This window comes from Equus quagga, chromosome 13, assembly GCF_021613505.1.
Source record: "Equus quagga isolate Etosha38 chromosome 13, UCLA_HA_Equagga_1.0, whole genome shotgun sequence".
Lineage (NCBI taxonomy): Eukaryota > Metazoa > Chordata > Mammalia > Perissodactyla > Equidae > Equus > Equus quagga.
Genome location: NC_060279.1, coordinates 6,595,242 through 6,619,728, shown reverse-complemented (window position 1 = coordinate 6,619,728; position 24,487 = coordinate 6,595,242). Strand labels below are relative to the sequence as shown.

Sequence of the window (24,487 nt, the reverse complement as noted above, 5' to 3'; positions counted from 1 at the left end):
TACTTTATTCTTCTGTGGCTCTGAAGAGCCCAGCTCCACACTCCTTTCCCCATCAGTATCCTCAAATAAAACTAATGATCAAAGTCCATTTGAGATAAAAAATACGAATTATGTGAGCCCGCTTCACAGAACTAGACTCTCCTGGGGACAGAGCCTGTGGATCTCTATTTTATAAAAGTTTCCCAAATGATTCTGAAGCAGTTAAACTACGGACAGAACTTGGGAACTAACGTAGTCCGTTATTTATACCACAACAGAGATGTGTTGACAAACATCAGCAGCGTGTTTGGCTCACTGAATTAGATTGAAGATGGCTCTTCACTCTAAATGTCTTCCTTCTACAGCATCTATGACTCTTACAGGATCAGAAAATTCATCCCCTTACTTTCACCCTCAAGAACTTTTCCTTGTTCTTTGAATAACATGTCCAAACCTTAACAGGACCTATTAGGCAGCATGATCTGCCTCCAATGGCCTCTCCTCTCAAGCCACCCTCTCCTTTACTTTGTAGGTATGATTAACAGTATCGGGGTGGGGTGTTGATACAACTCTCTCCCCAACTTCTACTTTCTCGATTAAATCAGGCATGGGTACGGAGTTGGGAAATTGTGTAGAGCATTAAAGATCTGGAAAATTTCTAAGGAGAATGGAAAGTGACTTAGGAAGAGAAAAAAGACTGCTGATCAACCTCGAAAACTCAACTGAGTTAAAAATCGTATGTCCATATCTATAGGACAACTATGTTATTTCCTCCATAAGCTCAGGAACCCAGGAGCAGACAACTTTGATAATTGTGTCAATCAGCATATGAGTACTGGGAAAGCAGAAAGTCAAGAGCTAAGAGAACTAAGGGTGCTGGTGTAAAAGAAATAGAAAATTCCTGGGATGGTCCTAAAAAGAAGATTTAGCTAATTTGCTGCAAGACACAGAGGATTAAAACATGAGATCCCTTGTTTTGCCGTATTCAGTCTGTTTGGTAACGATGCACCATTTGATTTAGTTCTGGTCTCTGGCTTGTTCACCAATGGTTCTATCTCACATTCTGTTATGTTACCCTAGAGCATGGTGAGTAACATACAACAGCTAGAAGGTGTCGGCATAGAGTAAGTAACATAATTTTCCAGGACATGAAACTATCAAGGTAATGCTATAACAAGGTAGTAAATGCTTTATAATGATTTTTTTCCTCCTAAGTTAGAGCTACAACTTGCAAATATTATTTTTATGGTGATAGCATATCCATGCAATAGACTTTATTTAAATTGATTCTTTGCATTTCATAGAAGACTCAATATATATCAAAACACAAATATATATCAAAATATATATGTGCTTCAACATAAAGATATTGGAGTGTTTTAAAGACAATAGCAGTTATTTTTAAACATTCTGCTAATAAAAATTAATTACACTTTGCTTTTGAAAGATTTTTAAATAGTTTTAATTAAACCAATGCCTTCCATTAATCCAGCTATTTCAGTTTTCAGGTTTACCATTTCCTTTCTCTTTCCAGTGAACAGTCATATCAGTCAAGGAAACAGGAGCAGCTGCAATGAACCAAGCAGTGTTGGAAGCCAATGGCTAAAATTAGATTATCAATGACATTTACCTATATGTTCACAGCTGAAATTTCAAGGGTACAACATTTTCTCCTGAAAGGAGACACGTCCCCATCACTGAAATGCAGACTTCTGTTATCAAATTACATCCATATTACAGTACTGGGTGGTGAAACTGACCCAAAATAGAAAGCGAAACCATATGCTTTTTCTCTTAAGAGAAAGGCTAAAGACAAAATTAAGTAATGGACTTGTTTTCATAAGATGATTTTGACTGGTGCCTGCTTAATTAGTGGGAGGTTTTTGTCTAAGAGAAGTAGTAGTCCCAAAGAGGAAGGAAGGATAATGTATCTAGGATGAGGGCAGAGGAAGGGGTCTGGACTTTACCCCACCCATCCTGCAATACTCTATAATGCAAACCTTCAGGGACCAAGGCAGTTTAGAATTTGTGAACATTGCTCCCTCTTCTGTTTTTGTATACACTGAACAGTTGAGGTGTATACAAGCACTTTCTTAAAAAATTTTTCCTGATGTTTCACTCCATTTATCTTTTGGAAAATCCACAGGGTGCATGTACTTTTACAATTAGTGGAAACTTGTACATACTACATCGATTATTTTCAAACATGCATTGCATTCCTTCTCTCCATCTCTCCACGAATTACAAGGGGCACTTCAGAGGACAGCACCTCTGTTCCAAAGTCCAGTCATTCATTCCCACTGCTGGTCAGGAGTGTCTGTGCTGTGCAGTGCGAACATCCACACTGGGATGCACTGCTCTGGAAAGCCGTCCTGCTTCTCCTGGCCCAGTACCGCCAGCCCACTCTTCCTAATGAGGCTCTGGAGGATGTCCATGTCCCGAGTCACACTGCTGTCAGAGAGATCAAAAATACAGCCCTCCCGAGCCACATTGTCCTTCAGTATGATGACGCCGTTTTCTTTCAGGCCATCTCGGCACCGGGAAAGAAATGCAAGAAGGTCTTTATCAGTCAGGTACCCTACAGGTGAGGCCAAGTAAACGGGGGAATAGGATGAAACGGTGGAAGGGGAGGGAGGTGAGTAGGAAAGACCACAAGGCTAAGAATCAGGAGACCATTTGTTCACTCACATGTGAATTACTTAATAGCCTGAATTATAATAGTTACAGGAGCCTTTGAGGATTTAGATAAGAGGACAGGCATCCTCTTTGAGGGGGCTCAGTGCCTTGTCTATAGAGTAGATAGTATACTACCTGTCTATCTACCTCACAGGCATGAGATAAACTATTGCCCATCCCATGGGTCCCCTCCATGTCCTCCAGACAACCCAACTCTATCATCACTCCTCTGTGTCTCCTACACACACAAGCACACACACACACACACTTAGATCAAAATCTAATTCACTGCTATCTAGTTTCCTGGGGGTTTAAAACTAACAAAGTCCAGTTTTGCCTATAAATGGGGCTAAACTTTTTTTTGGACCCACTTTTTAAAGTTTTTCAAGTATTTACATTTCTGCTAGGATTTAGGTTGGTCCCAAGGTACTCCATCCCTAAGGATGGGCATTGTCAGGCTTGTACAGAGAATATTAAGGGAGAAAGCTGGAGGACCAGAGCTTTTTGGGAGTTCCCACGATACCTAAGGCTAGCAACCTGCCAAGCACAACTACAGCGATCTTCCTTTTTGTCCTTGCTCCCTCTCCACCAATCCTCAAATTAACCCAGGTATTGTCTTCTCTTGCTGGGAAGGGGAGAAGGGCAGATGCAATGCCATGCAGCACTAACCGGAGACCCACTGAATCCAGATGACGTCATATCTGCCCAGTGGGGGTGTGAATTCCTGCAGGCTGTAGCAGTGGTAGCTTTCTACTTTGTCCCCTTTGACCTGCAGGTAGTTCTGGGCTTCGAGGAGAAACGATTCCATCATGTCCACCAGTTCCACACTGTTGAAAACTGGCAACAAGACATGCTTGCTGACCCTTCCTATCCCAGAGCCGCAATCCAAGGCGCAGTCCGTCCCAGCTCGCCCAGGCCCCTGCAGAAAGGCACCCTGTGGAGTACTTCAGGTACAACACCCACCCTGAGTCTTGGACACTCTAGTTACCTCTTTAAATCAACTTTATTTAGGTTGATTCCGTAAAATAAAATGCACTACTCTAAGTGTACCATTCAATGAGTTTTAACAAATGTATGCAGGCACTTACCCACTACCACAGTCAAGTTATAGAAGTTATATTCAATTACCTTTTCTAAAAACATATCCAAACATTTCTAGTGTTCACTTTCTTTATTTTATCTAAATATAGGTCTTTAAAAGAATTTCAAAATAGGATTTTAGAAAACAATGCCTTAGGTTTAAACATTTGGTAATTTCCCTAAGAAATGGGTCATTGAAAGCCCTACAAAAATATAACTTTGTTAACTCTAAATTTAGGTCAAACCCACAGCTAAATGGACCTTTGCTTTGTAAAAACAAAAACAAAAAGTGTGTAAAGCAGGGAGAGCCTTTCTGAGTTTTAAAGTTACTTTTAAAATTCATTCAAAGAACACCTTTCAATTCATATTGGGATGATTGAAATTTTATTTCTTTCAAAACTGATTTTGGGGGCTCTGAATTATCTGCTCTCCTCGTGTGGGTGGCAATTCTTAGGGCCTGAGCCGAGGGAGCTCACTGCCCACCCTCAGGCCAGCTTCTCCTCGGACCCAGCCCGATGGCCCACAGCTCATTCATGTGGATAAGTGGCTGCGGCAGAGTCTCCTTGTCTCTTCTCACACTAAAAATTGTTTCCTGCTTTTGTACCAAAAGCTATATGACTACTGGGCACAAAGCCCCCTAAAATTTTTTTTTTTAAGTAAGTCTGTGCATTAAATTAACTGGGAGTGAAGAATGGATAGGTGGTGGATGAGGGGAAATCAGCCAACGAAAACTTTCTCAAACTCACTTCTATAAAGTACTATATACATATACACTTATGGACGTATATATGACCAGCTGGATCTTTGGGTTAAGTGTATATATATCTGAAAGACTCAGCTGGTCTAAATTATTTGGTCATAATTTGGGATGGCTGCTGAATACGTTTTGCGCTAGAAATTATAGTAACAAGATACTTGAAGTTGCCAATCAAGATCTTAAGGAGAAAGCCTACTCTTGATTTCTCAGGAACTAAGGATTAAAAAAACATTTGGCTAAGAATCAAAAGGTGAAGTTTGAGCAGAAGGAAACATCAGAAATGCTGCATTCCAGTCCACCTAAAAGGCCTTTTTTATAGCAAGAAAGGTACAATGAAGAACAAAAAGTGAAGAAACTGTAGCTTCTTTTCAAATGGAAGAATAATAAGCATGATTTATTGAGGGCTTATATGTAGCAAGCTCTTTGCATCTCCAATAAATGTAATAATTGAAACAACCCCACAAGACAATGATAATTCCCCAGTTTGGAGATGAGGAAACAGATTTCTAATATCACACAACTAATGGAAGAACTCGAATTTGAAGTGGGAACTGTGTGAATTCAAAGCCAGTTGTACCTTAGGATTGTTAATGCCAATCTGATTCCCTTGGTAGTGTCTGTCTAATGCTATGTTGAAAAGAATTCTACGGCTCCATTCAGACTCAGCAGGAAAGAGGTGTGTGAGTGATTAGTGATGTCTGCTTTGAGCATGGGAAGGAGAAGTGGTAGTACATGTGCCATGTGTTTGCCATTCCTACTTCAGTATGCCACTCCCTCGTTCACATGTCATAATTCAAACTAAACGAAGTCAGACAAAGGCCTAGGCTAAAGGTTTAGTTGTGAAGGCCGTAAAAGAAGCATCGTCTAAGTAAATTCATAACGTAAACAAGATGGGGCAAAGTATAGGGAAATTATTTTAAGCCACTGAAAATGACTTTAGTAGAAATTTGTGTGCTCAATTAGAGATTGTCATTACAAATTTTTCTTTTCATTCCTTGGCCCTAAAGCCTCTATTGATCACATTGCTCATGTTACCATAGCAAGCAGCTTTAGAAGCAGAACCTTGGAGCAATAAAGCAAAGAGACCCCGGAGATCCATGCCAGGGGACTCCAAGAAGATTATAATAGCTGAACTTTCTTTCATTGAATAAACAAATAGGAAGCCTCTCTAGTTAAGGGGAGGCAGGGCCTCACCCACTCAGCCTTCCTGTCAATCTCCCAATTAGCCCTTGAAGGATCTCAGCAAAACCCTAGAGTTTTTAAACTGCTCATAACTACTTCCCTTGCTTTTTCAGACAAAGAAACTGAGGCCCAGAGAGGTGAAATATTTGAAATAGAACTCCCTTGAAAATTCTCACCCTCTGATTTGTACTTTTCACCAATTTAGATGTGTTATAGTTGACTATCGTTATTCTTGAAACAATTGTTATTTACACACACGAAAAGGTGTCTTTCACCCAAATCCTGTGTACCTCTAGCCTCTCGCCACTACGGCTTAGTTCCCTTTATTCCATCTCACTCCACGTAGATGGCACTGTCTCCCACATCCTGGCACCGAGTTTCTCTCTCTGTCTCTCACTCCCATGCAGCTCCTCTGAGAAGGGATATTTAAAGACTGATCTCAGGGACACCATCTCCTGCCTCTTGGACACCACAGCTGCCCAAAGCTGTGATAGTATTGAAATCTGATGCCCTTCCATGAATGTGACCAGAAGTCCACACAATGTGTGATTTCAAAACAAGATGTTCTGTCATTTTCATCTTCATTTATTATGCTATTTTCATACTTATGGATTCATATAAAATGGTAAAATATTCTTAGGAATTTCATTCTGGTTTTGATTCTGCTTATATATTTTGTTTTGAAGAACATTATTTTAAGATCATCCAGTGGAGTTTAAAACTAAAATGAATGTGCTAAATGCCACTGTATAAAAGCCATGAAATATAACAAGTTAGACCCAGAATTTTTAGTCATCCAATCTCTAAGAAATGTGAAAAGATAAATGCCATCAAATATTGATTACTTTTTATAAATCCCTACTTGCCTCTACTAGAAAGCTAAAACTGAGAAAAGTTATCAGCTATGCCATTGACATCATATTAGTATCATTTGTTTATTTGTTAAAGTAAACACATTTGCAACAAGTTTAAACACCTTTTCCCACTGTCCCACGTCACTAAGTGTTGAAAGAAAACCAAAACTTTAAATAATTTGCCTTTTCCCAGTTGACACAACAATAAATCATGTCAGATACTCATATTCCCTAACTCCTTGTATCTTGACCTGGATACTAATTTAGCAGATTATTAAGGTCGAAGTACCAAAATATCATTCCTTAAAAAAGACTGTGTTTGTACTTAGAGGTTACAGCTTCACAATGAGCCTTGTCTACTAAGAAGGACTCCTTATATTTGTTTGAAAAGAGCAGGCTGCTCTTTTCCAACATAAATATGCAAGCACAAGGCTGTTTCCTTTCCCAGGCCCGTGGGCGTGTGTATGGGCTCTGTCTGACCAGGATCCCTGTGGTCAGCTTGGCATTCCACATGGAGTGACAAGACAGCTGGATTACTAACTAAGCTTCTGAAATGCATTGGGATCAAAGTCGGCCTCACCACGAGGCAAGCAGGAGTGATTGCTCTCGGCCAGAGTGGAGGAGAGTTGAGGTCTGTGGTCCACAAAAAAAAAAAAAGAAAAAAAAGCGGGGATTTTTCTGCTTCATGAGACAAATGGAAAAAATATGTCACAGTTAAGAGTGGGAGTTTGGTGTCAGACAGACCTGGCTGGGCTTAAGTCCCAGCTCTGTCTCTTACCAGCTGTGTAACCTTGACAACTTATTTAACCTCTCCAAGCCTCGGTTTCCACAACTGTAAAAACAAGGATAATCATAGTACTTACCTCCTAGAATTGTGTGACAAGTAAATGAGACAATGCTTCTAAAGGCCTTAGCAGAGTGACAGACCATCTCAGGGCAAGCACTCAGTGAAATCAGTCAGCAACACTGATTTAGAAATACTCCAGGTTAACCTGACCCACAAAGAGCATGGCCATCATCCCCACTCCGTAGTCCTTTATGGCTGCAGCTGCTGTCCAGACACTCCTGCCCCAGTGGTGCTCCATCCTGATCCTGTTTTCTCTACTCATGCACTCGGTGCTGCCTGGAGGCTGGATGTGAAGTGAACCTCACCTCAACACTAGGGATAATATCATGCTTCTAAGAATGTTGACTAGCCAACACCAAATATTCATAATATTTATACTATCTCATTTATCAGAATAAAGTGGGCTCCAAATTTCAAACAAATGACTTCACACTGAATTGGAACAGAATCTGTTTGCCAGTTAGGACTTTGTGTTTTCGGTAGGACAAACAACAGCTTTATTGTGTGGGTTAAACATATTCTAACAACTAAATGAAGTTCCTTAAAATGTAATGAATGCATTTTATGAAAGACTTTTATTAGTAGTAGTAACAATAAGTTAGACTTATTGGGTAATAATTATGTGCACCAAAGCAAGCTCTTGATATATATTATCTCATTTGATCTTCATAATATCCTATGAGGTAGGTTCTATGGTTAGTCCCTCGTCACAGGTAAGACAACTGAAGCTTAAAGCATTTAAGGAACAAGCCCAAGGTTGCTTATACAGCAAGTAGAAGAACCATAATGACTCTAGAGCCCAAGATTTTGGCCCCTACTCTATACTGTCTGTCTCCATATGACAGGGAAGTAAGGGAGTAGAGTTTCACACAACACCAGGACTACAAAGGGATCACATTCTTTCAAGGCAATGTCTGAACTATGTATAAAATAATACAAAGAGATTCTACTGTACTTCTTTTTAAGCCAAACATAAGCATACATTTCCCTACTACATCAAATTTGTATTACAGCGAATCAATAAATCACCCCAAAATCCCAAATAGCATGACCGCTCATCAATCATCTGGGTGTCAACTGTTTATCTATGAGACTCTAAAAGAGATATCTTCCTAATCCCCTAATTGTGATATTAGCCCTGCTAGCTCACCTTCCCCTGAAGCAGGAGATTAGCTGGTGCTCAGAGGGAGGAATGCCAAGTGGGATAAAACAATGGTTTGATGTGACCTGTCCTTTCCGAACATCTTAAAATAGGCTTTCAGGCTAAACCCTTGGCTGAGCCATATGACTTTATTATGACTTAAGTGACAACGCAGACACATGTGAGCTCAATGTTTGCAAGGACTTTGACTCCTCATCAAGCTGCAGTTGAATACTCACCCCAACAAATTTTCTAAGAAACTCCCGAGAGGCCTGGATATCTGGGTTGGACAGTTCTATGAAATTTCCCATCATACCCTCTTCAGTAGCTGGTACTTCTTGGTAGAAAAGTTTAGCTCTGGCATAGAACTGCATCTCACCATTGATGACTTGACTTGTTAAAGCATACAGTTTAACTGCAAATGAAATAGTATTAATATTTATATGACAGAACAAGTTCAGTCTTATCATGCATTGAATTTCCTCTCAGAAACCTGCAAATTTGTGCTGTGGAGGAAAGGGCACTGGTTTGAAGTCAGAAGATCTGGGTTTGAGTTCTGCCTCAGTGACTTACTTGCTGTGTAACCTTGAGAAAACTTCTTGACCCCTCTGATCTTCAGGTATCTTGCGTATAAATCACAATCATGTGGCATTTTCATGATTTAATAACCCTATAATTTAATAAAACTATAGCTTATCAATGTATTAAAAATTTTTAATAGTTTGCTATAGTAGAAGAAAGAATGTCACAAGTTTCACAGTGAGTTTTATCTTTGAGCTCCAAATGTTTTATAAGAATTTAATCATTAATCCTTACTTCTAATCATCATGTTGATTAGGGGTAGCCAATTTTTCATCTCTTTTTCAAGCAACTCACATCCAAATATCTCTTTGTACCAATGTTACAAAAAATGTGCTTGAGCTCTATCTTCTGAAAATAGAATAATAAAAAGAGATGTAATATTTATTAAGCAACTATTCTGTATCAGGTAGTGCATGAGGCACATTCACATATACTATGTCATTTCATTATTTCAAAAACCATATAAGGTATTATTTTAACACATTTATTTTTAGAAAAACATGTGTTCCACCTTCTGAGAGGTAAATGAGTCTTCATTTAAGTGTGTTTTGTAAACCAAAATGCACCCTTGCAGATACAAAATATTTTCATTAGACAACATTCAGGAGGAAATGATAGAACGTGGACGAAAGGGAGGAACTTCTGGTTCAAGATTATAGGCAGAATACATGCATTTGCTTCCCCACCTCCCAAATACTCCTCAAGAATTGTTTTAATAAATTCAACCCATAACAGTGAAGAAAATGAGAGGGGGCCACAGGTGAATTAATAATTTCAACAAATTTCTGGAAGACACAAAGCAGATAGAACAAAGCTCAAGAATTTGCAGCCTAGGATAGTTGCAAAACAAAGTAAGAGTTAATCAAAAATCTGTCTACAGACCAACCAATAAAAGGACAAATGCACCCTTGCAAAAGCAACAGGCAACACAGCTGCAATCCTAGGGGGAAAAAAAGTCTCTTCTCTAGAAAAAAAAACATTAAATGAATTGCCTAAGGAGAACTAGACCAGTTAGTGTCGGGATCCTAGAACAACGCTCATTTTGGCATATAGAGGACTCGAAGTGCCTCACCTGCTCACACTCATCAGAGTCTGGTAAGATCTACCTGCACATGTAGAGCTTCTTTTCATTCTTACTCTTCAGAGGAGAAGTATGTAACAGAGGAAACCTTCTCCATTACTTAGAACCATTGACCCTGTCCTTTATTCCTGACTATGGATAAACAATGATTTCCAAACACATGGGGGTAAAATGGCAGCCTGTGAGAAAAAAAATAAAGATAAACAATTAGAACTGACCCCAAAGAAAATAGAAATATTTCAGGAAATGGATGAGAATTTAAACCAAAACTAAACAAAAAACTCCTTGGAGAGATATGAGAACTAGTGCATCCATAAATCAAAGATAAGATGCCAAGAAAATGATAATTCAAAGAATTCTTAGAAATTAACATTTTTATTACCAAAAAATTTGAATATAACATTGAGTAAATTTATCAGAACATAAACAAAAAGACAGATATAGAAAACAGAAGTAAAAAGATTAGAGCTATAAAGACTTAGGAGGCCCAACATCAAGCTAATTAGGATTCTCAAAAACAGAGAAGATAAAGAGAAGAAAATTATTACAGAAACACTAGAAGAAAAATTCCCAGAGCTGAAAGAGATTGTCAGGTCCATCAAGTACTGAGCAACACGGGTTAAAAAATAATAATTAAAGTAAAACCACATTTACACATCTTTAGGAAATTTCAAAACACAAAGAGTAAATAAGAGGGGCCAGCCCAGTGGCATAGTGGTTAAGTTCGTGTGCTCTGCTTCAGCAGCCTGGGGGTCATGGTTTCAGATCTTGGGCACAGACCTACACACCGCTCATCAAGCCATACTGTGGCAGCATCCCACATACAAAATAGAAGAAGATAGGCATAGATGTTAGCTCAGAGACAACCTTCCTCAAGCAAAAAGAGGAAGATTGGCAACAGATGTTAGCTCAGGGTCAATCTTCCTCACCAAAAAAAAAAAAAAAGTAATATGAAGATCCTAAAGTTATTTAGAGGGAAACAAGTGGTTGACCTTCAAGTAGGGTTGCCATATTTATCAAATAAAAATACAGGACACATAATTAGTTTTGAATTTCAGATGAACAATGAATAATTTACTAGTATAAATATGCTCGAAATTTTGCACATTGCATGGGACATACTTACACTAAAAAATTATTTCTTTATTATCTTAAATTCAAATTTAGCTGGCATCTTATGTTTTATTTAGCAACCCTGTGTTCAAAGAAGTAGAATGAGGCTTATAGCACAGATCTCTTCAGAAACACTGGAAAACAATGGAGGAGTGCCATAAATATTCTGAGGGAAAATCATTTTGAAGATAAAATTTAATATCAGCCAAACTGTGAAATAATATTTACCTCCCATGGATTCATCCTTCAGAAGTTTCTTGGAGCTATATTCCAGCCCAATGAGGGTTAAAATCAAGAGAAGATATGTGACGAAAGACGATGAAATTAACCCAGGAATCCAATGAAAAGAAATCCCAATATGACAGATATTTATCAGATCTAAAAAGAAATCAGTTTATATTACAACAGAAAACATAGGCTTCAAAAACAATATCTTCAAGATGTAGAATGACCTGGATTCTGGACAACAGACAGAGTAAAGGTAAGAAGCAAGGAGATGTTAGTGATATTCTAAGGAACACATATTTTTAATCTCAACCACCAAAAATAAAAGACAGTTGAAAGCTCCAAGCAAAATACACAAACAGCACAAAAATGTTATGATCAGGATATGAAGTAAACCAAAATATGACATAATTTTGAGTATAAGGAGTATAAAAAAGAGAATCTATTTAACCTTAACTAGAAACATTTTTCTTCAGGCAACACTAAGATTGTGACATTGGACTAGTGCACTGCTTGGCTCTGAGTTGACAACAATTACATAGTCCCAAATTTCAATTCTAAAAGTTAAAAATCAAATAAACACCACTTATGTTACAATGTTCCATCATAATATGTTCCATCTGTGGAGTGACATCAGTATTTTCCAACTTGAAGACATTGGAGCCAATGTTTGGACCCTTGAATGATCATGAATTTGCCGAAAGGAATACAAGAATCAGATCCCACATATATCATTTTCAGAGAATAACAATATTATATTCTATATCTTCCATATATATTAACTATAATACATAGATTGTTCATTTAAAAATACAAATCTTTTAAAATTATTAACAAATTTATAGATACATTTTTGCCATTTTATATGCTAATTATCTACTGATTGAAAAAATACAACATTAAAAGGAAAGTCCTCATGGTCAAAGCATTGGGAACATCTGACCTGCACCAATTTGCCTTCCCTAGCACTTGGTAAAGTGTTTGTAACAGCATGTGGCTCAATAAATGCTTACAAATTCAACATGGATGACAAAAATGAAGCATCACCATCCTAACAACATGACTGTTCCAAATTCTTCTACATGCCTCAGAAAACCAGCCTCAGAAAACTCACAGCTCACAGAGTCTTCCCAGAGTTGAATGTCACACGGGATAATAGGCAAGCCACAGCCCAGGGCTCTCCTTGATCCAACCAAAGCAGCAAAGCAGCCACACTGATCTGCACTGCTTAAGTCAACTAGTTGGTGGAGTCTATTAAAACCTTTAATCTGGAAACAGGAATGGTCCATTATGACAGCAACATTTAGACCACAAGTGAATACCAAGCTCAGCAGGGGTTAGACTCAATGGTAGATTTTTATGGTTATGGGCTTGAGTTCTCATTTTCACCTAATTGACAGGAGCATTTCACTAAAAAGATATATGAGGTGTCATGGCCAGCCCCAGGTTCTCCCTTCCTGATAGCTCCTGCAAAGGTACAAGTTGACTCAGATAAGGTCATCAGCCCACACGTTTTCTACTAGATGTAGAAATACATCTATGGCTTATTTTTGCAAGGTTGTAATGTCTCTGTGAAACTTGAGGTAGTCTAAGACAGAGACTAGACATTTTGTTAGTTCTTCATATAATATGGTACTTATTTCTTGACCTACATTATAAGCTGAACTCCCAAGGACCTTCCAATGGTTTACTTGTTACAAAAAGGAAAACAGAGTACAAGTTTACTTGCCCTGAAGAAGAATAAAGATTCTGTGAACTCTCTAAGAAAAAATTTGTTAATAGCTAAGTGCTTATGTTTGCCGAGTATCTTTTCTTTTCTTTTATTTTAATGCTTGGATATAGCTATTTTACACTTTATTCTGGATGTTAGACCTGTTTGTCAACTGAAAATTGATCTGAGAGTCTCCAGAGGATGTGCAGGCTGGGTTTAGACAGTAAGTTTGAAATGATTTGAGACAGAATATTGGATCAAGTTAGCCTTTTATTTATAGGAGCAAAAAAGCCCAATTACGAAATGCCTTTATGAAGAGTAAGACCTTCCATAAAAGAGATTTGCAGGTGAACACTTCCCAATTTACCCATTAAAGAAGTAATGGTGAAAATGGAAGAAGAGAAGGAAGGAAGAGAGGAAAGGAAGAGGGGAAGGAAGAAAGGAAAAAGTTTCTAGGTACAATGGAATATTATTCAGCCATAAAGGAAGGAAATCTTGCCATTTGCAACAACACAGATGGATCCTGAGGGTATTACAATAAGTGAAATAAGTCAGACAAAGAAAGACACATACTGTATGATCTTACTTAAATGTGGAATCTAAAAAAACTGAACTCATATCTATTTTTTCACCAACAGGCAAGTGTGGGAAGTAGGACTTTATCAATGTTTCTGGTGGAATCCAAAGGTCTGGGTGTGACAGAATGCTAGAATGTTATCATGGCCAAGTCTCAAAATTGCCCTGAGAGGATCTCTAGGTTTCATTTATTCTCTGTATGCTTTAGGTGTCTGGTATTTCTTGTCTCTAAAATAATGCACTGCCTACCCTGAAAGTTTTAGGGAGCTTTTTCTTTTTCATCTGAGGGCTAGTTCAGTGTTTCCTAAATTCTTCTCAGGCTTCAATGCAAACTAGATAAGCAAATGTGGGGAGGGAGGGACAATACACTTTCCCACTTTGGCAAGGATCTACTCAAGCTTCCATCACATGTCACTTCCCCTACCCATTTGGCTGAGTTATTCCTAATTCTCTATTCCTACTTGAGTGTTCTACCAAACCTACTGTCAAATTTCGAAAGGCCAGAAGTCAGACAGAGATACTGGGGATAGATTTTTTCATGGTGAGATTTTGCATCAGAAGAGTCAGAAGCTGACCAGCAGTCACCATGCCTCCTCTGGCCCTCTGCAGCATCCTGCAGTGGTCTCCACCACTGTATTTCCACATTCCACAAAAATTATCTATGTGGATCTCTCTCCCACACTAAACTCTTCAGGATAAGGCTATATCTTATTTTCTTTGTAACCCCAGCACTTACCATTATGCTTAAGATATAGTAGGCCTCCTTTGAATGTTCATTGAAATAAATGAATATTGTCTAGCTTTTTTTGTGTTTTGAATAGTATACAGGTTCAACAAAGTAGAGAGAGGTTACAGGGAAAAACTGACATAAGCACAAAGAAGTCACGCTTCTCGTATAGTTTATGAAATATCTATCCTTCTAATTAAGCACACACAAATAATAAAGAAATAGTAACTATCATTGATCAAATATGTACACATGCACTACATATGCTAAGCATTTATATCTAACTGAATATGTAAGATAGACATCATTATCTACAGAAGAAAACCCAGCATCAAGAGGTTAAGCAAACTTCTCAAGATCGAGTGGCTAGTGACAACACAAATGGGGTTTAAACCTAGTTCTATTTAAATGCCAAACCCACATCTCATCCATCTCACCCTACCGTATCTAAAAGCCCGCTACATAAACGGAAAATTATCCGATTCTCCATTTCTTTAAAGAGAAAAACGATTTGGCAGCATTGCATTACAAAGGGAACAATAAACATTTGAGAAACGCATCATGTACAATGCGTTGTGCAGAAACGCCTGCCACAGGGATGAGATCAATTTGAAAAGTGCCAATAGTTGTGTGCTGAGTTTCATTTCGATGTTCCAAGTGTCTTATGGGAATTGATTTTATTAACTGTGGCTTTTAATTGTGATGGCAAAGGGGTGACCACTGTTCTCAATTTCCTCCTCAGAGACTGATTCTTCTAAAAAGGGGCAAGTGAAAAAGGGTACTAACAATTAGTGGGTCCCTCCAATGTGCTAAGCATTATGCTAGGCATTTTCATATCATTTCTTCACATTATCTCTTTTAGTTCTCACAATGATACCACAAAGCGAGGGTTATAATTATCGTTTGATAGATGAATAATGACAGAATCAGAAAGATTTAGTAACTTACTCAATATCACACAGAAACAAAGTATTATGGCCAGGTCCTAACCCATACCTACTTAAATGCAAAGCCTTTGCTCCTTCTGCTAAATCACATGGAACCATTGTTCCAAATGTGAAGCTAGACTAAGCCTTTAACTACATCCAGGAGTAATAGACTTTTGCTTAATATATAATTAATTGACTTATATTATATTCATTGACTTCTATGTACTCACAAAAGTGCTGTGGATAATGCTAGAAGAATTATTGAGGTTAACTTATATGAACATCACCAATTGGGCCATATATCGGCCCCTTTGATCGCTGGTGTACCAACTGGAAATTCATATGAAGTTTTTTCCTATTCTACTCTCTATTTGTTCACAAAAATCCATCTTTGGAAAATTAATTCCCTCTAAGCCTCCAGTTGAACTTGGGCTGGTAAAACTAGATTATATGAACCTGCTCACTGGCCTGCCTATCTTGTTGATTATCTCAACAGAAAGTCAGTGCTCTTCGTAGACTGTGTTTTATATTTCTGCCAAATCAAGAAGTGTGGTAAAACATCTTGCTGCCCACGTGAGTCAAGCTGCCATTTACATTGGGAGGCAGCATGGTTTTGTGGTTAAAAAAGACAGACTGGAGTCAGACTGCCTGGGTTCTAATCCTGCTCCCCCACTCACCACCACATGATCTTTGGTGAGTTACTTAACTCTTCCGTGTATCAGTTCCTCACATATGAAGTGGGGAAAAATACAGCACTACCTAATAGGAATGTTGTGAGGATAACTGAGATGTACACGCAGAACACAGAGAACAGTAACAGGCTTGTTCCCATTTCTTTCTGAAGATCTGTTGTATTCAATGGCATAGCTAAAGTCTTCCACCAGAGGTTTTTAATATGCATGCTCTTGCATCCCCATGATCTCTGAGGCTAGTCGGGGATATGTCAGCCAATGTCCCCATGACTGAATGTCACTGCATGGTTTGCTGGTGTGAGACGGGCTGCCTAACACAGGCAGTTGGAGGGAGGAAGGAAGGAAAGAAGGAATCAAAGAGTCTGGTTAGCCACTGTTCTCCCCATAATTATCCAAGACAACAAACTCTCTGTGCAGACCCTAGGGTAGTGGTTCCCCAACCTTTAAAAGAAGGGCTTTATTTTCATTCCTATGAAGTCTTGAAATCATCAAGAGAAGGGGAAGCCAACTCTAAAACACCTCAGTGGAGCTGGGGAGGGAGCATTTCCACTGGCTATGTTTTATTTCCAAACTGAAAGGCTTAATATCCACTGCAGCTTGAAAACTCTCATATAGTTTTCGTCTGATTTGGAGGAGATTGCTTTATTCTTAACTTTTTATTTCATCTTCAGCTACTTTCAGAAATGAATTCCTTTTTGATCTACTAATTATTTTTAAAAATTGGCAATCATCTGCCCTTTAGTGGGTCTCTTATCAGTTATTATAATTGATCTCTTTCTCCAGACTAATGCAACTAAAGCCACCAAGCTGCTGTTACTGAGGTGTGGCCCAAAGAGCATCTCCAGAATAGCAATGCTCTGCCAATGTATAGCGATCAGAACGTCATCCCCTTCCAAATGGACTGTTCTAATTTTTCCATTTAGATACAAATGAGATAGCTAATATATCCTAAAAGAATTACTTAAGGGCAGTGCGATCTACCAGAAAGAGCCCTGGTCTTGGGTTCTTGCTTTGGTATCTAATCAATATCTAATCATCTCTGAATTTTCTTTTCCCTATTTGAAAAAAATAAGATGGGGGGAGGATGTGGGAAGGTGAGAGGAAAAGATAATGATACTTGCCCTATCTATCCTATAGTATGGCTGTGAGGATCAAATAAAGTCACAAATGAGAAACAATTTTTTATAAGAAATATATATATATACAAGGTGAAAGTATTTGTGCGTGTAGAATTAAAGATCCCCTCAGAAATAGATTTACAAAAAGAGACTTTGGTAGGCTGCAAGCATAGACTTTCTTGAATGCAATACAAAGAATTGTGTAACTCCTTCCATGTCTGGAAACCTTGGCTACATCACATGCATAGTGGTGCTCTCAGACAACCTTAAGAAAACAGACTGAGGCTGATACACACTGTTCCTGGTTTCATTGGAGGAAAATATAAATCAAAAGGGGATACTTCACTCTCTAATCACAAGTTATTTCCTCTCCAGTACTGTAAGAGTGCCCTGAAGTAACCACTTTCACAGGACTGAGAAAAGTAGTGTAGACAAACCAGATAAGCTTTTTATTGCCCTATTGTTGAATTCTCTGAAAACTAGAGGAAATAACTAAACTGGAGACACACTACTGCCCCAGTTTTTTTCTTAATATTCAAAGACCAAACTAAAATGTGCTTCTGTTAAGCTCTCCAACTATTATTGTGACTGAGGAAGGCCAGAAAGGATTGTGTGGAGTGTGTGCTCATGGACATACACACACGTGTGTGCACACACACATACACACACACACAAAGAACAAGGACACCTTAATCTACTCCTGTTTAGTCTTTTTAACTCTTAGGTGATACAATATTTCATTAATACTCTCATCTCTGAGTTACCTAGTTGCCCACCTCTAAATTTTTGCACATACTAAAAATACCTGTCTTTCAAAACTCGAAAAATGAATTTCTATAAGCCAGATACTCAGGCAGTCATCACCCAGTGAAGCAAATCACCATGCCTGAGGGTGCATGGAAGTCCCCAAATAGAGACCTGACCTGCCAGGTGGCACTTGATCTTTGCACCCTGCATGAAAGAATGCCACTGAAACCTTTAAGCCCACTGACATTGGTTGTGGGTTCTTTTTATCTGAAAAGTGTCCTTGTTGTAACTCCTCTTGCAGAAGTCCCACAACCTCACACAGTCCGTTCAGTCATTTTTTGTCCCGTATCTAGTAGCTCTGACTCACTTACCCAGGGGAATTTTTTCCAGCAGGTAGAGATAGCTCTGAAAGAAGTCATTGCGAATGGCTCTGTGAAGGATAAAGGACATGCTATGTCGACAGAGTTCATCGTCGGTCTTCTGCCAGCGGGATCTAAAGGCAAAATGGGCTCCCAGGTGGGCCATGGTGAAAGGGGATAATAATTATTCCTAAAGAGAAAGGAAGCTTGCCTGGCTGTTTCTTTGAATTAACCTTCTCTTCCTACATGAACTTGAGACTGTCATTTTAAACCACTCCCCTGTCCATCTATATCAGGAGAGGTCGTCATGGGGCATGAGGGGAGGGGCAGCAGACATGGGAGGTCAGGCTCTTGGCACATATGCTGTCTGATTGCCTGGGCGACACCACTCCAAGCCAGCAGGTGCTAAGTAAAGATGAAAACAGGCTAGCGAGATCCTGCTTCATCCAGGAAAAAGCACGCCTCCCTCCTTTAGCTGTCACTTCAAACAGGCAGGAGCACAGCCTGCTAACACCCTGAATATTTGCTTTAATTTGATTCCTAAATTGAATAGCCTAATTTCCATTTCAAAGAGTTGTGAATATTTTGCAGGAGATCCTATTCCCTGATTTCCATCACTCCTCCCAGAACACTGAATCCTCAAGTTACAAGGACCCTTGAAAGTCATCTTAGCCACCCGCACTCCTTTTATCAGTACAATTTTGCCCAAATCCTTTCATAAAGATGGATATGTGTTTGCCATTTTTATGGATCTTCAGGAGAAATAATTATACGAGAGCCTGTTTTGATGTTAAATACCCTTCTCTGTCAGCAAACTTCCATCTAGCTTGCTCTAAACAACAGTCGTGTGAGCCTGTTTTTTCCTCTCTGCCTATTGTGGATATGATTTTCCTCATAAGTACTCATTTGGTTTCTGTACTGGCTATCTCCTGATTGTCCCTCTCCACTCTTCCCACATTACTATGTGCCCCGGGAGGCTTATCTATATTGACAACATCAGTAGACTCCCTTGCCTTCTGGCTTCTAGTTGGGTTCAGCCAATGAGTAGTGCCAAGAGGAGACTGGAGGAGATTGAGTCAAGGTATTTATTCCGCTGGCACCTTCCCTGCGGAGATACCATAGGCTGACTGCTTCCAATGGTGGAAAGTCGTAGCTTCTGTCCAGGAGTCTTCTCACACAAATAGCTTCTCCTAGTTCTGATAACTGCTCCCTCCTCTTACTGCTTCAGGCCTTGGGGTAGTGATATGCCAGGCTGTCACAAGCCCAAGAGTAATGAACTATTCCTTGTAATTTCCCTATACTTACCCATACCTTTGTAAATAGTCCCTTTATTAAACTGGCTCAAATTCTCAACTTGTGAATGCCGTTTCTCATAGTGACCATGCCTAGCATTTTACCCCTCTAATGTTCCTAACAGGAAAATCCATAAAAATTCAATACTCTATTGGCCCCATACCATGTGCAACCACTAACCACCTCCAGCCCCCAAACATACACATACGCATACACACAAAAGCACAAATGCACATATTAGGATAGGCAGCTTCTAAGAAGGCCCCTAAACATCCCCACCTCCTTCTTGATATTTGTACCTTTATGTAATCCTTATTCCCGAGTGTGGGTTAGACTTGATGACCCAGTGCTATACAATAAAATATGGCAGAAGTGATAAGAATATCACTTCCAAGATTATGTTATAAATAGACTGTCTTGGCCATCTTTTGTCCTCTTGCTTGCTTGCTCTGAGGAAAGCCAGCTGCCTCTTGTAAACTGACCTATAGAGAGGCCCACATGGCAAGAAACTACCTCAGTGCAACAGGCCAGCTAAATTCTACCAACAACCACAAGTAAGCTTGGAAGATCTTCCCCAGCCAACCTGATAAAAGACCCTGAGTCAGCTAAGCCACACTGAAGTTACCGACCCACAAAAATAAAAGTTTCTTATTTTAAGCAGCTAAATTTTGCAATAATTTGTTACAATGCAGCAATAGATAGCTAATTCAAACATCATCAGTGGAATTTTTTTAAGACATGGAATCTAACCATGATCTTTCTTTAAGTTTAATTTGTGTGTTAATCTTTTACTGGGGAAGAAAGTAAGGATTCCATTTATTTGGCTCATTTATTTTTCCGTCATTTTCCTATGCTTCTGCTTTCCCATTTCCCTCTTCCCACCTTAAGGGACAACCATGCAATTTTGGTGGGATCATCCCCATCCTTGTCTTCAGGAATTGCCCAGATTGCAATGCGAGTTATCTTTTGTCCCCTTCCCACAGTGTGTGGCTCATGGATAGAAACATTATCCCATCCTGAGCCAATCAATACATGGTATTTCTTCAGCCCCAGTTTTCCTTTGAGAGTGGGCACATTATCTAAATCTGTTATTGTTAATGCCAGCCTGAATTGGGTTTTCTGTGTTAGTAATGTGGAGTCTAATCTAACACAAACACCATCCTGCCTCATTTCTTATGAGGATGGAGATAAAGTAAATGATACGAAACAGAACAGGGAAATGTCAAGGGAGAATATTTCATGGTGTTAAAAAGGAAGGCTCTTAACTGGAATTAACTGATTTGACTAAGTTATAAACTCATTTCCACTGCTTACATACTGAACAACCTTGACAAATTCTTCGTCTCTCTGAGCTTCACTTTCCTCTTCTATAATACAAAGATGATGATAATAGTATATACCCCATATGACTGTTGTGAGGAATAAATAACTCCAGGTAAAACATCACAGTGCCTGGCACATAGTACATGTTCAATTAGTGCTAGCTATTATCATCATAATCTTTGGAAGAAAGCTGATGTTAAGTTATGGGTCTTGAAAACGCTTTGTCTGTCTGGCTATTCTTGGGTTGTATTCAATGTGACACTGTCTCTTACCATGAACTTTCGCCACATATCCAGGAGATTATCTGTACTTTATGCATTTAAGAGTTGAAAAGAAAAGAAATCCAAATTAAATGTGCTACTAGAGCTCATTTATCTATCCTTCAGAATTTTCGGTTGCTGTAGGGAAAAATAAGCAAGAGAAGAAGAAAACAAAGGGATCCTCTTTCATTATTTGTATTTGTTAATACACCTAAAATCTGGCAATCATTGATTCCAGCTAATCAGTACCCTTTTTTTTTAAGGAAGATTAGCCCTGAGCTAACTACTGCCTGTCCTCCTCCTTTTTGCTGAGGAATCCTGGCCCTGAGCTAACATCCGTGCCCATCTTCCTCTACTTTATATGTGGGATGCCTACCACAGCATGGCATGTTAAGTGGTGCCATGTCCGCACCTGGGATCCGAACCGGCGAACCTCATGCCGTGAAGAAGCAGAACGTGCAAACTTAACCACTGCACCACCGGGCTGGCCCCTACTCAGTATTCTTTATTTGGCAATTGATATGGGCAGGTTTCTCAGTTTTTACAGAACTAATTTTCTTTCACTATAAAATAGACATTAATTACTTATGTTTGCAAAAGGATTATTAAGGGTTCTAAAATCTTTATATCTCAGATCCATAATTCATGAATGGAGATGAAAGAGTGATTGGTTTATACAGAATGGCTTTTTCAGCTTTTGTTTATCTCTGTGACTCACATTAGATTTTATGACTATTTCTCATACTGGTATAGTTTATACCAGTTTCTGGCTCATTGCATTAGTTTCCTTGTGTGAATAATTTTTCTCTCACAGCTGAAATGGTATTGAGGTATTTGCTACCACCTCACACCACTCTTGACCATATTCATACCAAGTGAGTGTGGTTATGTTATATATCTACAGTCTACCATAGGCATTCAATTTCCAGGCAGGAAAGGAAAACAATGAATGTAGAGGAAAAGGTGGCAAGGTAGCAAGAGAAGGTGGAAACTCTAAATTTATCAAAGTTGGTTTGCCTTCTCACAGAAGAGACTTTGGTGAGGAGTAAACCACTGTTAATAAATTAGCATGGAGAGAGACTCAGAAATAAGAAAGATAAAGAAAGAAAACAAAACCTAAATAGAAAGCATACTCCTTCAGTAGTGTGATAAGCTAAATAATTGGGAAAATCCACTCAATATAAAGTACATATCAAGTCAAAATTCCATAATACTTTAAACCAAAAATTCAACAGAGAGGATAAAATGAAGATAATTTTAGACAAAGATGGAATTTACCATTTATAGATGCTCACTAGAAGAGTAACTAAAAAAGTCTACTTTAGAAAGAAGGAAATTAAAACTGTGTTATTCATACAGGAATAGGTAAAAACATTACTAATATAAAATATGTAGCCTCTAAACAAATCTATTTACATATGGTTGATGTCAGACAGAGATAGTATTGCAGTAGAGAAAAGATATTTTCAATAGGAGTCCTGATGTTGGCACAATTGGATCCCTACCTCACATCCTACACAAACCAACTCCAGGTAGATTGAAGACTTAAATGTGGAAAGCACAAATCTAAAACTCTTTGAACAAGTTATAAGAAAACCTACTTATGATACCAGAGTAAAAAAGCATATGTTTTCTAAGATGCAAAAAACAAAAACCTAAAGAAAAAGAGTTAATTTCACCAAATTAATATTTAAATAATGAACTTCTAGTAATCAAAAGAAATCATAAAGAAAGTGAAAAATTGAGGTGGTGTCAACATGGTGGCATATGTAGACTCTGAACTCACCTCTTTCCATGGATGCAACAAATTTACAACTACTTTGGGGACAATTACCCTTGAGAGAGAACTTAAAACTGGATAAAAAGAATCCCTGAAACAAGAGAAGGTGCTGACCAAGGTGGAAGAGGCAGAAATCCCTTTCTGGAGAGAAAAAAAAACACCTTTGATCTGCGGTGCCTCATGGCCAGCTAGGAGCAATCCTAAGGTACAAAGCATTCCCTAGAGAAGTGGGGGATCTGAGCAGGGGACAGTTATCCCCATAAACAACTTTTGGACTCAGCATAATCAAGACAAGTATCATATCTGGCTTTGCTAGCTATTCACTATAACAGGGAATAGCCCCAGAAAAGCTATTGGAGATAAGGGGGGAAAAAGAGCCTGCTCTTAAAGGGTCCATGCACAAATTCACCTGTTTCAGAAAGCAACCTAAAATCATCAGAAAGAAAGGTGCACAGTCCTTTGGTGAAAAAAGACTCACTTCATAAGCTCTGGATACATCTTAGCGAGGGGTGAGAACTTTCCAGGGACTGAGACATTCACAGCAGCCATTATTGTGACCTAGTACAGGTGTGCTGACACAGATGCTGGCAGATGCCATTGGAGTTCTTCCCCTGATCTGTTAGCGCAGGGGTCTACTCCACCCACTAGAGCACCAATTTAATCCAGATCAGCCAGGGCAGGCAGCTTGCCCTAGGGACTGGCCCCACCCAACAGCAAGCCCTCAGGCAACTTGTGGGCCTGTATAGGTGGTGTGCCTGAAACCTCTGCAGCAGGGCAAGTGGGTCTGCCTCTGTGGGGCAGGGTGTGCATGAGTGGCAGGCCTGCATTGGTGAAGTGCATGTGGCCTCTGCAGTAGGACAACTGGATCTGCTTCAGTGGGTTAGGGCATGTGCACAGGGCAGGACTGCGTTGACGGGATGTGTGCCCTCTGGGAACCGGGACTTGCCAGCTGCAGCAGACTTATGTTTCTCAAGTAGCCATGTAGGGGATTTGCCCCACCTTTCAAAGCCTGAAGCCAGCCCCACTCAGCTGCAATCCTGAGAGAGCTGACAACAGCCTTGCAGGCCAGAGGCCTACAGCAATTGTAAGCCCCTGAGCCTAGCAGCCAGCTACACTTGGGGCCTACTAACATAACAGAAAACCACAACAGGAATGTGCTGTTAGACTTTCAGCCAACTGTGCTGGGGCTTCCCATGCCAGACAAAGTGACTAAAAGATCCATAGCAGCCACACACAGCTGAACATTACAACCAGCTAGCCAAGGGGGCAGCCTAGGCTCCCCAGGCACCTGCTGCAAGAGCAACCCTGCTACAACAGAAGGACACATGCAATCCAAACAGGGGACACTCCTGGGACATTTGGAACTGGTGACAAGAGGGAGGCACACTGCTGGGCCTCATAAGGCATCTCTTACATAAGACCACCTCTCCAAGATTGGGAGATGTAGCTGACCTA

The 24,487-nt window shown here is 39.4% G+C and overlaps 1 protein-coding gene across 3 annotated transcripts; it reads right to left on the bottom strand.

The window, feature by feature from the left end:
- Positions 1 to 1,363: 1,363 nt before the first annotated feature.
- On the bottom strand, positions 1,364 to 18,576 carry NTMT2 (N-terminal Xaa-Pro-Lys N-methyltransferase 2). 3 transcript variants are annotated; one of them, XM_046682629.1, is made up of 5 exons: positions 18,389 to 18,576; positions 11,521 to 11,670; positions 8,756 to 8,931; positions 3,325 to 3,574; positions 1,364 to 2,557 (listed from the first exon to the last, which is right to left on the bottom strand). In XM_046682629.1, exons 1-5 carry the CDS (start codon positions 18,540 to 18,542, stop codon positions 2,271 to 2,273), a joined length of 1,017 nt encoding a protein of 338 aa, XP_046538585.1. In that variant the 5' UTR covers positions 18,543 to 18,576; the 3' UTR covers positions 1,364 to 2,270. The 3 variants fall into 3 exon arrangements, with proteins under 3 accessions (XP_046538585.1, XP_046538586.1, XP_046538587.1); XM_046682630.1 differs by having other exon boundaries at positions 1,364 to 2,509; XM_046682631.1 differs by lacking the exon at positions 11,521 to 11,670.
- Positions 18,577 to 24,487: the final 5,911 nt, after the last annotated feature.

Bases quoted from the DNA above. Each gene is read 5' to 3' on its own strand.
- NTMT2 (XM_046682629.1), bottom strand. From the start codon at position 18,542: ATGGCCCACCTGGGAGCCCATTTTGCCTTTAGATCCCGCTGGCAGAAG. The intron at 8,932-11,520 runs GTAAATATTATT...TTTCATTTGCAG, and splicing joins GAAGGATGAATCCATGGGAG to TTAAACTGTATGCTTTAACA. The intron at 2,558-3,324 runs GTTAGTGCTGCA...CCTCACCTGTAG, and splicing joins CTGGATTCAGTGGGTCTCCG to GGTACCTGACTGATAAAGAC.